This window comes from Panthera onca, chromosome C2 (assembly GCF_046562875.1).
Source record: "Panthera onca isolate mPanOnc1 chromosome C2, mPanOnc1 haplotype 2, whole genome shotgun sequence".
NCBI lineage: Eukaryota > Metazoa > Chordata > Mammalia > Carnivora > Felidae > Panthera > Panthera onca.
The window spans coordinates 22,706,333-22,722,268 of NC_138347.1; the positions used below are offsets into that span (position 1 = coordinate 22,706,333).

General features: G+C 30.5%; 1 protein-coding gene across 2 annotated transcripts in view; it reads right to left on the bottom strand.

Moving 5' to 3' along the window:
- Positions 1-15,936, bottom strand: part of NCAM2 (neural cell adhesion molecule 2) — a 531,010-nt gene that overhangs the window by 30,858 nt on the left and 484,216 nt on the right. Inside the window, exon 16 of one of the 2 annotated variants that reach the window (XM_078452863.2) lies at positions 9,860-10,408. The exons of the other annotated variant lie outside the window; for it this stretch is intronic. Coding sequence (XP_078308989.2) covers positions 10,302-10,408 — 107 coding nt within the window. The 3' untranslated portion in view covers positions 9,860-10,301. Of the gene's footprint in view, positions 1-9,859; positions 10,409-15,936 lie in introns of those variants that run through there. 2 annotated transcript variants of the gene reach the window in all.

Consider the following 15,936-nt stretch of genomic DNA (forward strand, 5'->3'; position numbering starts at 1 on the left):
TGTTTCAACGATAAACCGTGACAAATTGTGAAACAGCTAAAGTCTTTGCACAACAGAATACCTATGCTCCTATCTAGCTGACACTTCAAATTGTTACATATGTTGGAACAGAGACCACTGGCTACATAACCTTCTCAAAAAGTGAAATGAAGAGATACAAAATATTTTACATGTCATAATTACTTATTTGAACTGTTACTTTTTCAAATTTATGCTTATCTCACTAACTCTATACTTTTTCTATATGCAGTTTAAATCTTATGATACATATTCAGATTCTTTTGGTAAAGGTGATTTACAGTGTTTCTCCTAAGATAACGAAGATAATGGAGGTTTTTATTGGCACAAAAGAAATGAAGCTTCTTTGATTAGAATGAATAAGATCAAAAGAGACATTAGTCAGTGTTAAGGAGCTGGATAATTTAAATTTTAGTTCCTTGGTTCAACTATTAACTGGCTAAATGTATTTTCTGTTAATATTAAAAGGCTGTTCCATATAGAGAAAGTAAAATTCTTCACAAAATAGAAAATACCTTTTTTGTTAAAGACTATATTGCAGAATTGAATGTCACCCTTAAAATATTAAACTACAATTAATATTTTACAAATTTTTTGTTGAAATTCTAAGATGCTTAATCTATTATGAAATTATTAAACATACATACTTTTGAATTTTATAAATATATGACAATAAATGAAAAATGTGAATGGTATTATTTCCCAAGGAATCTATCACATTCTGTTTTGAAAAATGCCCAGTTTTAGACACTCACTATATTGTTTTAGAGACTTCAATTTCTGCATTAGAATTATATAAAAAAATCAAGTTACATTTTTATAATTAAACACCTAAACTTGTAGGGACACTTATCATGTATATTTACTGCATCTAAATAATATATTGTGTAGGATACTTCAACTCTAAAATATATGTGCAGACTTTAAATATATTTTAAAAACACATCTAAGATATCCTTCCCTAAGTAAATAGATAAACTGGTACATCCAGACTGATGTACTGATTTAGCATTTGAATATTATTCAATGCTAAAAAGAAATGAGCCATTGCATCATGAAAAAAAAAAAACAAACATGAAAGAACCTTAAATGCACATTACTAAGTGAAAGAAACCAATCTGAATAAGCTACATACCATACGATTCCAACTATATGACACTCTGGAAAAGGAAAAGCTATCGAGACAGTTAAAAATATCAGTGGTTCCCAAGGGTTAGGAGAGAAGGAGGGATGAAAAGGCAGAATACAGAGGAATTTTAGGGCAGGAAACTATTTTGTATAATACTGTAATGGTGGGTACATTTTATTATGCATTCATCAAAACCCATATAATGACAACACAAAGAGTAAATCTTAATGCAAACTATGTATGGACTCGGTAAAAATGATGTCAATGGTGTCAATCCAAGTTCATTGATTGTAACAAATGTACCATTCTCCATGTTCATAATGGGGGGGAGGCTATACATGTATTGGGGCAGGCAGTATATGAGAATTCTGTAGATTTCTCTCAATTTTGGTGTGAACCCGAAACTTCTCTAAAAAGTAAAGTGTATCTAAAAAAATGGAGGAAAAAAAATACAGTGTCCTACTTTTAAAATCTTCCAAGGAATGGCTAACAGGCCTGGATTTACTGAGAATGTCTGTAAACACAATACACAATCTTTTATGTCATTTAATACTTAAAAAAATGACATGTTAGGGGGGCCCTGGGTGGCTCAGTCGGTTAAGTGTCCAACTTGAGCTCAGGTCATGATCTCAATCGTTGGCGGATTCAAGCCCCATGTCGGACTCTGTGCTGACAGCTCCAAGCCTGGAGCCTCCTTCGGATTCTGTCTCAGTCTCTCTGCCCCTCCCCCGCTTATGTCTCTGTCTCTGTCTCTTAAAAGTAAATAAGCATTTAAAAAAAAAATGACACCTTAGGTGATTACTAACACATGCGAAAGTCTTAAACATTTTCAACTTCCTATTTTTGTATGATGGGACCCACCAATGAACCAGACCAGATCTTGTAAAGAAATATTTCTATTTCCTTAAATAAACTTTCCTCTGATGGGACAGTAAGTCTCAGGCTTACTATATAAAAACCCCAGAATATTTTTGTCCGTTTTCCACCAATAAGCACTGGGAAGCAGAATATTTTTCTTTTCATTTTTCAAGAACATCAGAGAGTTTTGCATTTAACCTTCCAGGTAACGTATCTATCTGGCTTAGCCTTGGTGACATTATATAGAAATGACAGCAAATTGAAAGTTATTGTTCATAGATTCCTCAACACAGAAATGGTAGTTTGAGGAGCTAATTTTTACTCTTGCTAACCACATTTAAGCAGGAAAAAAGTCTATATTTATTATACTATGAATATTAAAATATTTTAATATTTCTTTTTGTAATAATAAATGAGAAATCAGTAGAATAGCAAGCATAGAACCACTATAAAAATTCTTTTTTGAAGCCATTTATTTTGATTTCTTAAAATGGAAAGGGCAGATGCTGATATGGAAATATCTATTTTAGTTTTTATTAGACAGTAGGTAAAAATATTTCATATTAATAGAAAATGACCTATTTCTACAATGTAAAAAAGTCATTTTATAAAGTACTTTCAGAAAATATTTAAAAATCATAAGGTGATTAAATTTAACTTGATATCCTTTTAGGGTTGTAAACGGAGAGTTTATTACAGTGATCATGGGAGAACAGCCATGTGTAGGAGTTGGAGAAAGAAAGATAAGCTGACTTGTTGAAGTACCATGATTACTGGAGGGAACTGTGGTTAGTTAACACATGGCCTTTTTTCCTATGAGGCAATCAAGAAGAAATCAAAGGAACTAGGTCAAAGACACAAGACCATATAAATATAGACTAGGGATTTAGTTATGCCATCTCAGATTCAGTGTAGTTTGATAAAACAAAGAGGAAAACTGAGAGTCAATGACTAGTCATTTGGCTTCTCTGATCCTCAGTTTGTTGACATAATAAGATAATGGTATTGATTAGAATATTAGAATAGCAAACAATAAAATAATATAATAAAATAAATAATATAATAAAATATAATATAATAATAAATATATAAATAAAATAAAATAAAATAAAATATAATAAAATAAAAATAAAATAAAATAAAATATAATATAATATAATAAAATAAATAATATAAAGCTAATAGATCAATGTAATGTTACTGTGACGGTCACTGTAAAAATGTCCAGAAATTCCCAGATACTTCCCATTTGATACTATCTTATTGTCAAGGGGTTTCAAGAAAAATAAAAATAAGAACAACAAAGAAAAATTACTTAACTTTTATTCTCTCCTACTGTACAAAACTTCTGTAACTACTTAATTGAAAGAAGTTCAGAAATTATAACAAAACACAGATACTATATAAAAATTTTCATTTTGAAATGTATACTCATATGTTTTAATGGGCGGTATATATATATTAAGATATACATTTGAGAGTGGGCTACTCCGAAATAAGAAAGATTAAGCGTGCCTTAAAATAATGCATATCTTGAAAATGAACATTTTCTCTTTTGTAATTTCTATACTATTTCATTTTTATCTGGCAATGAAGTACTTGATGATGTTTATATAAGAGAAATAAACCTTTATGTCTAAGCCACCAATTTTTTTCACTTTATAAAAACAATTTAACTTCCATATAAAGAATTATCATTTATGAGGCGCCTGAGTGGCTCAGTTGGTTAAGCTTCCGACTATGGATTTCAGCTTAGGTCAGGATCTTATGACTAGTGAGATCAAGCCCCGTATCAGGCTCTGTGCTGACAGTGTGGAGAGTGCTTGGGATTTTTTCTCTATCTGCCCCTCCTTTGCTTGTACACATGCACACTCTTTCTCTCTCTCAAAATAAAAAAATTAATAAATAAACACTAAAAAAATTATCATTTGAACCCAGATTCAGTACTAAAACAAAAAACAAACGTAATGATTTATTCAGAGCACAGGACCTGGATTCTAAATGTGACTCTACATAAATTATTCAACTTCTTTAGGCCTCACTGTTCTCATCTAAAACATGAGAGAAATGATACTTACTTCCGAGAGGTTTTTATGAGGAGTGATTGAAATATTGCACGTATGGCATTCCACACAGCGTGTGACACAGTACACATTAAAAAATAAAACCATAGCCATTTTTGTTTCATACCTTGGGTGTGGATGAGCAGCGGACCCTAGTAATTTTCTACAACTTCACTCTTATGATGTTTAAACTGAATTACAGTTAATACATTAACCAAGGAGATTTAAAAAATCTCGTTAAGTATTTATATCTGCCTTTATAAACGTTTGCTAGCAATGGAAACTACTTAACAATTCTTTCATTATTCAAGTTATTAACTATATTCCTGTATTCTATTAAGATAATGTCTGATTACTTTGGCCTCCTACTAGTCATCGACGTTTCTAAGAAGACTCTGGAACTAGTTTACTATGAAAGAAACAGTATTTAGTAGTGTTTCTAAATTATTTTTGCAATATGAGTCTACTGATGATATATTATTTATCCCCAAATAGAAGTCACTCAATGATTATACATTTATTACACTGAGACCTTGGATTTGATCAAGTTAGAAATGAAAACACACAAGGACATAAAAAATTTGTACCAGTAATAAAGAAAACACATATAACAAAATTTTTCCTCAGTTTTCTTTATTACAACAATGGAGACACAGAGGTACAGAAAATAAAATGACATTTAATATACTATGAAACACATGCATAGGATTACACATAGTGCTGGATATCATGTTGGGGTTTTAAATAAGAAATGATATTGAAGACGATACATTTATAACGCACATTTTTTTTCAAGAAAATAAGCTATGATGAAAACAAATGCAATTAAAATGGTCAGAAACAGTCACTTTAAAACACAAGTGTTATACATAAAATCAGTGTAAGATGTGAGATAAGAATATTCTGAAAGAAGTTCATGAATCATGGATGTTACTTAAAATAGCAATTTTTAATTGTTTCCATTAAAAAAAAGATTAGCTAAGAGATTTATTTCATAGTATCCATTTAGTACACATACAGAATAAAAATAAATATGGTATAATTAAGAAAAAGATGCCATCTCTTAATATATGCAGTGTTCGCAATGTGTAACTTTTATATTTTTATTAAAGTGGAATGATAAAGAATAAGTTAATTTAACTTGAACATACACACATTAAGAAATTTTACAATATACCTAAACTTAATACATTCAATTAGTTAATACTTAAAATGAAAATTAATTCTACTTGAATGAACCTATCTTTAAAAATTAGGTAAAATAAAAGTCCAGCAACGAAGCCATTGGGACATCAGTTTGCAGTTCAGATCAGCATAGATATAGTACTCTTACACATATGTGTTTTCCTTAGTTATTTCACTTTTTTTCAATTCAGGCTGTGAAATTAGTTAATAGCCATAAAGGAAGAGTGGATTACTACCAAAAATCTTTAAGCAGCTCATAATCTTAGATAAGATAATAAGACCAAAGGTATTTGGAAAACAAAGGATTGGTATTAAACTCCTATCTCTGCCTTATTTCAGAACAATTAAATTAGATTTAAGATTACTGAATTTTTTACCTTAGATAAGAATTGAGATGTTGCTTAATATAGTGTTATAACCTTTATGTATTTCATCAAGTTTTTAAGTACAATAAATGAGAAAGAAATAATACTACAGCTTTATATTTAAAAGTTAAAAAAATGTTAACTCTAAATTTTAATTCTACCAATTTAAATAGTAAACCAGAAGAGATCAGGTTAATTAGATGTTAGAAAGATATTTGGTTTGTTTGTTTAGTTAGTTCTTAAAATTTACTTGCTAATATCTTCTGAATTCTAATATAATTAGAATTATAGTATTAATAGTGATTAAATAATACTCTTTATTTTTTATGACATAACAGCTGATTTGGAAATGGAATTTTTACCAACTTCAACTTATATTGAAATGATTTCAAGGGCTGTTTGTAGAATATTTGCATCTCCAATCATGTGAAATATGCAAATTTGAGCTATCCATTCAATAATGCAGAAAGGCACTAGCCTTTCTGAAGGTTTTCTGATATATATCCCTACCACGAATGCTAAGATTTTAAAATTTACCAGTTCATCAACAGAAAAGGAGTAGAAAAAATACACCCTATTCATTCATGGTCAGAAATTAAGAGGGAGGAAACAAAACCTAGAGGGGGTGGGAAAAAGAGAGAAAGAGCAATAGAGACAAAGAGGAGGGAAATAAAGGGAATATAGGAGAGAGAAAGAGAATATTAGACAAAATGAATTGGAAGAAAAGAAGAAAGGAAGAAGGAAGCAAGGAAACAAACTAAAATTAGAGAAAACCTACTTCATTTGTACTTATTCAAAGGTTGTTTTGAGCCATAATAAAATACATAAAACGATACAATTAGATATGACCTTCATGATCTTATATTCATTAAGTAAAATTACCATATAAGGGCTAAAGAAGATTATAAATAATATTTATTTATGTAGTATTGTAACACACTATTTAAAGCTCTTAATGCTACTAATATCTAAACCAAAACCAAACAGGTGGAAATTTTCCAATAATTTTACATGACTAGAGAGATTTCTCGACTACTTCAAACTGAAAGTATTATTATACATAACATTACCTAATTATTCTTGAAAATTAAACCCAGACATACTTAATGATTGTATTGGTGATATAAATATCTTAAATCACCAAGATAATTTGTAATTTTAAAATTTACTTTTCCATTCTTAGGGTATGTATACCATATTAAGAAATAAAATACTTTTCAGATATCTAAAAGAGTTCATTCAGATCCCAAAAAGATTAATTATGTCTTACATACTGTATTTTCTTAAATATAAATGAATAATCATAAATTCATTTGACTCAAACTATACAACCTATGAAGTACTGCATGTACTTGTATTTTTATTTCTTAATTTAAAAAAATTCTGTGTATTTAATAGTAAAAACGATTTGCAATGAAATTATTTGTGCACGAATTCATTTTATATATACAACTAAAATTATACAAAACTGTTAATCCAATGTCCAGACTATATGTATTTATTGCATTAAAAAAAACACTTAAGATATTTTAGGCTAAAAAAAAAGAGAAATTAAAAAAAATAAAGCCATAAGACATATTAACCTTGTCCATGTCTACCACTAATGAATGCATATATATTCATCTGTGTAATTATTTGGAAACAGTAGGAGTGTAGCATTTATAAAATACAGTATTCCCAATGACTAATATGAGAAGAAAGAAGATGAAAAATGGCCATTGACCTAAATTGCCCATGTAAGAAGTTTCGTAAGAAAGAATTTACTGCTATCTCCTAGGCATAGCCTGTTGGCATATCTGGCCCATGGTATTGGCAAGCCAGTGATCTGAGAAATAATTAGAGTTTTGTCTGAAGTAGAGAAAAACAGTAAGACTAAATGATAAAAGGAGACAAGAAGATAGACAAGTAAAGAGCTGAGAAGAGAAAAACAAGGAGATATTCATGTTTATATAAGAAGTTAATCCTCATGCTCCATATGCGGATACAATAATCATCCTTAAGTAAATCAACCTAAATTTATAACCGGTATAACATGATCAAAACAAACTTCTGGAATGATTTAATATTTGGAGATATGATATACACATCAACAGACATAGACACATACTTCTGATTATATATAATGATTAACATAAAACTTACCTTAACACACAGTTCACATTTTATATGTTTCAGGCAAAGGATTTTTATTTTATTTAGACCTATAGATAGATACTAATTAGACTGTCAGATTACATGGTTGCATATAACAAAACTAAAACTCAGAGACTTAAAAAGATAATTTAGCAACATTTACATATTTATTAAGATTTTTTTAATCTGAGAAGATAATTTATAATCTCTAAGGTCTCATTTATTGAACTGTTTTAGCTGTACTGTTTAGAATTTTGTGCTTTCCTATGTCCCATGGAAATAAGCTAAACACAGAGCTTGTATGTTAAGATGTCTGAAGATCTATTTTCAAGAAGTTATGCATATCTCGGAACTGTAAAATAACTGCTCTTCTAATCATAACATTTGGTCAAATGAAATATTACTTATTAATTTCAGGATTAAAAACTTGATCTGGGGCACCTGGGTAGCTCAGTTGGTTAAGCATCCTGCTATTTCAGCTCAGGTCATGGTCTCATGGTTGTGAGATCAAGCCCCACACTGGGCTCCGTGCTGAGCCTGGTGCCTGCAGCCTGCCTGAGATTCTCTCTTTCCCTCTCTTTCTGCTCCTCCCCACCCCTAAAATATAGTTCAGGAAAAAAAGTTGATCTGTACTGAGATGTTTACAAAGAATAATGAAGAATTTAATAAGTGTAAATAATTATGCTGAGACAATAAATTTTTAATTTTAAATTCTTTTCTCAACTGTCAAAATATCACTTTAGGTACCATGTAAACTTGACTTTGAGCATTCTTCATACCACTGTTGGTTACTTTGAGTCGTAGAATGTTAAATAAAAAAAATCAACTCTGTTATCTTATGAAAGACATATTCCATATTCTCCACAAAATTATGTTGATATCATATACTAGCCTAAATAATTTCTACCGGACTTTCTTGTGGAAACATTTATCTTCTTGAAAAGGTCCAGTGAGATTATGGTAAACAGGAAATATTGTTCCTCGAAGAGTTATTGGAACTCTTTTCTTTCCTAGCGCTTTCTACATATTAGTAACCAACAAATCTACATATCTTCTCCAAAAATAGACATACTATGCACTTATAATTGGTTAATTAATAATTTTAAAATGTTGGCTATGGTCTTTTTAAAAACAGAACATGCCCCAAACTGCATAAGTCTGGATATTCCTTTGTCTCAGTGGAAGAGAAAGGAAGGAAGCAAAAGCATGTTTAATCTGTGGCTGGGTTACTCCTGCATTCTAAAGGTCTGTTGCTAGGTGAGAAGAAAAAAGGACAGCAGTAGACAGCAGAGTTTAGAAAAGATAATGACAGACTACTAAAGAGAAATCTAGCTTTAGATCTTACATTATAGGATCCTGTAGCTATTGTTTTAAGGAGTAAAAGAATACTTTCATGAAACAAAATAAATAGTTTTTGATGAGTGAATCTCAAAGCCCAAAATCCAATAATTTAATTTCGCACATTAGTATGGTCACTCTTGTCATATACATAAACCTGCTTGCTTTCTAATTGTCCTGAATGAGTAGTAAGAATCACTTACTAGGCAGGGTGTGGCTAGAAGTGAAAAACACAAAACACTTTTCTCATTTTATAATGAATGAAAATTGAACACTAAAATCATTGCTTGTGATAATCCCTCAAATATAGCTTCCTCTGAAAAATGTAGTAACACCTCCTCATCTCAATTTCATCTTCTTGCAAGCAAGAGCTAAAATATTTGCTTCTCTCTCTGGTCTTTACAAAGAAACTGACTCTTTGTGTCCAGGAAGTTGTAATAAAGAAGTATACATATATGTTGTGAGAAAATCAATACTCGATACCAACTCATAGCACAATCCATATCCAGTGAACAGAGTGCAACTTTTTAAACACATTCATATTTAAATTACTAAATTGGATATTTTAAAGTTAGTGTTCAAATTTAAAAGAAGAAAACTATTTCATTTTTATTTCTTATGATATTTTAGGTCAAAAAAATGAAAATAGGCAGCACAGTACGGATACATATCTAATATAATAAAAGCTATTAGTTTTTGTTGTATATAAATGGTAAACACCATGAAATTTTATAAACGTCCATAAAGTTGGAAATTTTATAAACGTCCATTTAAAAGAATAACAATTAAAACCAATATAAAAGATCCACAATTCTACATAATAAAATACAATGTATGGTCATGGATATTGAATTATTTTTGCAAAATAATCAAATGAGAGAAGATTAGATGTAGCAAATGCTTAAATTCCAAGTAAGAGTGACATGATATTTAACAAGGTCAACTTTAGAAACTAAAGGAAACTTCAGAATGAAGCAAGTTATGCAATGAACTGCATCCTGGAAGAAACAATCCTGATTCTATTTCTGTCAGTGATTTTCTGACAAATTATCTACTTTAAAGGTTGACAATTTGGGGAAGGGAAAATAGGCTAATTGTTCATGAGTGAAATACATGCATAATTAGTCGGACCACAGAAAAACTTTCATCATAATATGAGATTAGCCTTTTAAATTTGCGGGGCATGAAAGGAAATATCATATAACAGCAACATTAAAACATCCAAGACAAACTGAGGGCTATAATGAAAGAAAACCCAGCAGCATTCAGCTGCCATGACTGGCTTCCATTTTCGCCTTTATTCGCTTCACAGCATTTATCTGCATGACGGAAATTGTTTTTGAAAATAGAATAAGAATAAAATAATTAAGGAAAAAAAGAGTAGAGTTACAACATGAAAGTAAAGAAAAAGAAAAAAAGTGACAGTGGGAAAGAAAAAAAAGAGAAAATAATTAATGCAAGATTTACACAAAGCCATTACAAATTCCTACAAAAAAATTATTTTGATACAAGAAAAAGAATGGCTAAAATCTGTATACAACTTTTCTAAATAGTTGTCACATATTTAAAACATAACTGAGTCTCAATATTAATAAAGTTTATTTCACATAAATCAGACAGTTGTTCTGTCATTGATTCTTTAGAAATAAGTATCTTATTTATTCTCTATTGAAGATACAACTTATGAGTGAGAAGGCACCTGTCATTTCACTGTGCTACTGGTAAGTTCACATTGCTACTGTAAATATGAACTCATCATATTCTATAATGTTTACAGATATTACTTTTTGCTACCATCATATCTGAGAAGAAATATTTAATAAAAGTAGTTACGTTTTTAACAATGAATAAACTACCAAGATATACCCATGAAAATGACATATTCATAATGGAAATTTGCCATAAGGGTAGAAGCAAGGAGCACTGACCCAACTGACCATAAGCATGGTCTAGACACATGTCATTGTACCACTTTAAAAATAATTTTGAGAACAAAGGATCATGAAAATATACTTTTTCATTATGTGCTAAATTCAAAGGAATATTGTTTTGGGTATAGTATTAATATTTAGCATTGACTGAGATTTCCAAATAGTTAAAATAAAGGTCTCTCCAATTTTAACTGAACTTTAATTTCACCATTGTTTTAGAATTTCTCTAATGTATGTTCTGAATAGATCATAAATTTAACTTTAAGAAAACATGTTTGCATTTGCCATGCACTTGAATGTGTTGTTTCTGTGTTCATGTTGAGTTATTCAGAACTGCAAGGGTATACTAGTGTGGCTTGGAACTAGACCGAGTGCCATCAAAATAATTTTACTGTACAGTTCATTAGAAGTATAATGAAAAACACCATGTAAATACACACACGCACACACACACACACACACACACCCCTGAACATTTTTAACAATTTATTTAGTGGTGGTGATTTATATAATTTCTTTGTCAGCTTCTTATATTTGAGGAACTCTCATAGATGTGTTACATGCTTGAATTCAGATGATAGAATTGTTTTACCATCAGATCTAAACAATGCATGAATGGAATTGTTCGTCATCAAATTATATTGATAATGTTAAAATTAGACATGTGTTCAATTCATAGCAACAAAATCAGAAAAAGGAAGCAATTACTAAAAGAAAAATGGTCCTTTTTGGGTTAAAAAACCGGTATTAAAAATGTCATAAACCAAAAGAAATGGTGGGAAATGCTTTTCAAAATAAATTCATCTCCAAGGATTTTTAAAAGAGTAGTATATTTAGTAATAAAAATTACAGAATGAATCAATAAATGTCATTTTATCAGGTTCTCGTTTATAGATTTATAATCATTTTGTAAGAATTAATTTGTCATAACTATTCAATATTCTCATTGTTTATAAATAAATGAGATGGAATTATGCTGTATGAATATTCCAAAAGGGAATACAATTGTGATTTTGCACTCTATTTCTATGTAAATCAACAAATACATCTTCCAAAATAAACACGTTGAGAGTGAAAATGAGAAAATATTATTCATCACAAAGTATCTTTTAAATCACAATAATAAACTATGGAGAAATGTGGTATCCACTAATGTACATGCATAGAAAAACCATTATTATCAACGTAATATGTAATATATGAGTTTAAGGTGAGCATATTGTTAAAAAAATAGCTCTTCAGCCCAATGAATACATGTACTCTATACTTAGCCTGCTGCTTACCAAAAATTAAATACATGGAATGCACATAAGCGATGACTTTCTAAATTCAAAAGCTCATAAACTTATTTAGACAATTTACAATGCATGCTACCAAAAATGAATTAAAACTAAATTAATTTGTAAAGTTCACATCTTCTAAAACTTGAATAAAAAGACTTAAGGTCTGCTAGTTTATTACAGAGAACTCATTTCAGATTTGAGCTTGAATTTATAATATTTATTTTAAAATGGAATAAGAAATTATAAAGCCACAAGAATAACTTTGATGAAGATGTATGAAGATCATTTTCCTCATTTTACCAATACGTAATTCTAACTCTATAGGATATTGTGGGTGTAAAAGCTCCCAAATTCACCATCACCCATCATAGTCTTTAAAACCGCCCCATGAAACCTTCTACAGCTTAACTGAACAATTTTTAAACTATAAAGGCATGCCTTTAATGTGGCTTTCCACGAGGCTTTAGCAGTCAGTGGATTCTTAAAGATGAATTAATCTTTTATTATTTCTCCTTTTCCAGGAAGTGGCTAATTGCTTTGTATCAGCAACACAGTTTAATGGGGGAAGAAATATGTCTCCTATCTTCTCAGATAGCTTTGTCTGACTTCTCCTTGACCACATGATCTGCTTCATCAGCTGTGAAACACATTCCAGCTTTTTTCATCCTAAAGCCCTTCTGACACTGTTTCCCCTCCCTCCCCTCTCTGCTCACCTTCATAGCTACAGTCTTCTTATTTTTCCAGGAATTCTACAACATCTTACTCTCACTGGGTATGGTGGTGTGGTTTCCTCTTCCTGTATAATATCACAGTTCCTTTGGGCACAACTCTTAATCCTCTATTCCTTAGTAACCCAAGAAGTACACCTTGAACATCGATGCTGCGCTCATCACCCTTCTAGGGTGACATCAATGAGTATTTCAGACATCAACGCTTTTTCATAGAGATAAGGCATTACTCATTGTATGATTTTATCCTCACCCAGGCCTCAAATACCATTCACCTGTTAATGTTATCATCATAATGTATATTTCCAAGCTATGACTGTCTTCTCATCTTTATACACACACATATAACTACTACTTGACATTTCAAACTTAATGGATACCAAACTGAAAAGAAACTCAAAAGTCATCAATATCTACTGAATTGAATCTATTACACATGTAAGCTTAACTTAAATACACATTGTGTCCAGGATTTATTCATGGCTTTCTTTTTCTACTGCCATCATTATTTTTTCAAGCATTCCTGTTTATCCATCTCTTTCTTTTACCCATATGAGCAAGATTAATCTGTCTATAATGCCTATCTATTCATATAACACCCCTGTTTCAAACGACTTCTTACTGTTTTTAGGATCTCTTTTAAAAGTGTTTATGTAGTTTTCAGAAGACCTGGGATTATCTGGGTCACAGGTCCCTCTCTATCCTTATCTTTGTTCACACGGTTCCAGGTTCTCTTCAGTAATGTTTTTTCAGTTCCTAAAGCAGATCAATTTATTTTTTCTTTTAGAGATTTCTTCCATATATGACACCTTCCCCAGAAGGCTCATTTCCTGTGGGTTTCTTCAGGAAAGGTATTTTCTAAGGGAATGCTTCCCTTGCCCCTACCTAACCCCCACCCTACCATCACAAGTTAGGTATAATTGCCAACCCCCTCATGGCAGCATATGGCACCAGCCTGTCTCTTAGTTGTGATTGTTAATGGTTATTCTAACGCTAATTTTATGTCTATCTTCCCTACTAGACTGTAAAGTCTTTGAGGGCAGGGGCCAGTTTTGTACTTTTCACAGGTCATTCCTTTATACTCATTTCAGTCCTTGTCACAAAGCAAAACCCCAATAAATATCTGGAACAAATGAATGAATTTTACCATTGAAGAACCAGAAGTAACTCGCTTGGCTAAGAGGAAATGCATATTGAGAGAAATTAAGTGACAACAGCAAAGCTGAAACTATAAACCATAATTCTCTCCATTTTCCTTCTAGGTACTGCCTGCCCACAATGTGATTCTGAAATTGGAACAAAATATGTTTTTATAGTAAATGTATCATAATATATCTTAGATATTTTTGTGTCTATATATGTATGTTTGTGTGTCTATAGATGTGTATATATATACAAACACACAAACATGCATATATGTATATATATGTGTGTGTGTGTGTATATATATATATATATATATATATATATATATATTCGTATTTATTTACCCTATTGTCCATACCTATTTTTGTTTTTTATTAACAATATTTTTTTAATAAAATAGTAAGGACTCTGGAAGTATAATATAAACAAACCTGTCTAAAATTGATTATTTGTTTTACAGTTTGTGTTTTACTTATAAACTGTTATTAAAATGTCACCTTCTAACTTCATACAATATTAATTTTTATCCTGATAAAAACAGTTATTTCCTCCAAACACATGAGCTAAATTAAAGATTTAGGAAAATGGGAATACACAGTTGCAACCCACCTTTGAAGATTCTGACTCAGATTCAGAATCATATTTATATTATATTGCTGATATTTGCATAGAGGATAGTTATTACAAACATAAAACATTATAATTGTAGAGTTATTGATGTATCAAACTCACAGAGACAATGAACTTGATAGCATATTCAACCATTCTTCTTGGGTCTATCATCTTATAAGGGTATTGGATTCGTCATATGACTAAGTAGCTCTGACCTTGAACAGATCCCTTAACCTTCCAAATTTATATTTGTAAAATGAGTATAAGTCTTCCTTGTTCAATACAGATTAAGAGATATATGAATGAGATAATGGGATAATAAATGCAAAAGTGATTTGTAAATCAAAAAAAACATTATAACATGATATCAAAATTAGTTCTAGATGCTCCCAACTTCCTACTTTCAAATTATACTTGGAAGCACTTATTAATTAATGTTACCAATACAAAGCCAAAATATCAATTATTTTTAAAACATATAAGCAACAGTAATTATTTCATAATAGAAAGACTAACTGTATAAAGATGCTTTCAATTAAAAACAGATGTGTGATATCACAAAATCATAGTAATGAGATTAATATCCATTTGAAGTTACAAAAGTGTTAAAGAGCATGACTGAACTGACAAACTATTTTTTCCCAGTATCAAAAATGTTATGTACCAATACTGATACTCTAATATGACTTCAATAAGCAATGCTTATGAATATGCTCCTTTCAGCTCTACATATATACATATGAAGAATATATGTATGTTACGTATATTTATACATATTTGCATAAAATTTACCTGTAAATATTACAGATATATTTAAAGTATTGATAAATGTTAAAATATAACCCATGTGACAATTCAAAGTTAAATAAGACTACGAATCAGGACAAATTCTTGCACCTTTACCTCTATAGCATGTATCCGAAAAAAAAATGTTAATATCCTTCCTGTGGACTTTGATAGTATTGCTAGCATATAATCATGGAAGCACTGTTACTTAATAAAGGCAGAATCCACCAGGGTGCTGTGAATACCAATATAGCATGTCCTGCAATGTTGTGAGCCTCCTTGAAACTCTAGTTATAGTTTTTTTCTGGGGCTACCTCTGTGGCTGTTTCTGCCTTACTATGTGACTGATTCTATCTTTCTA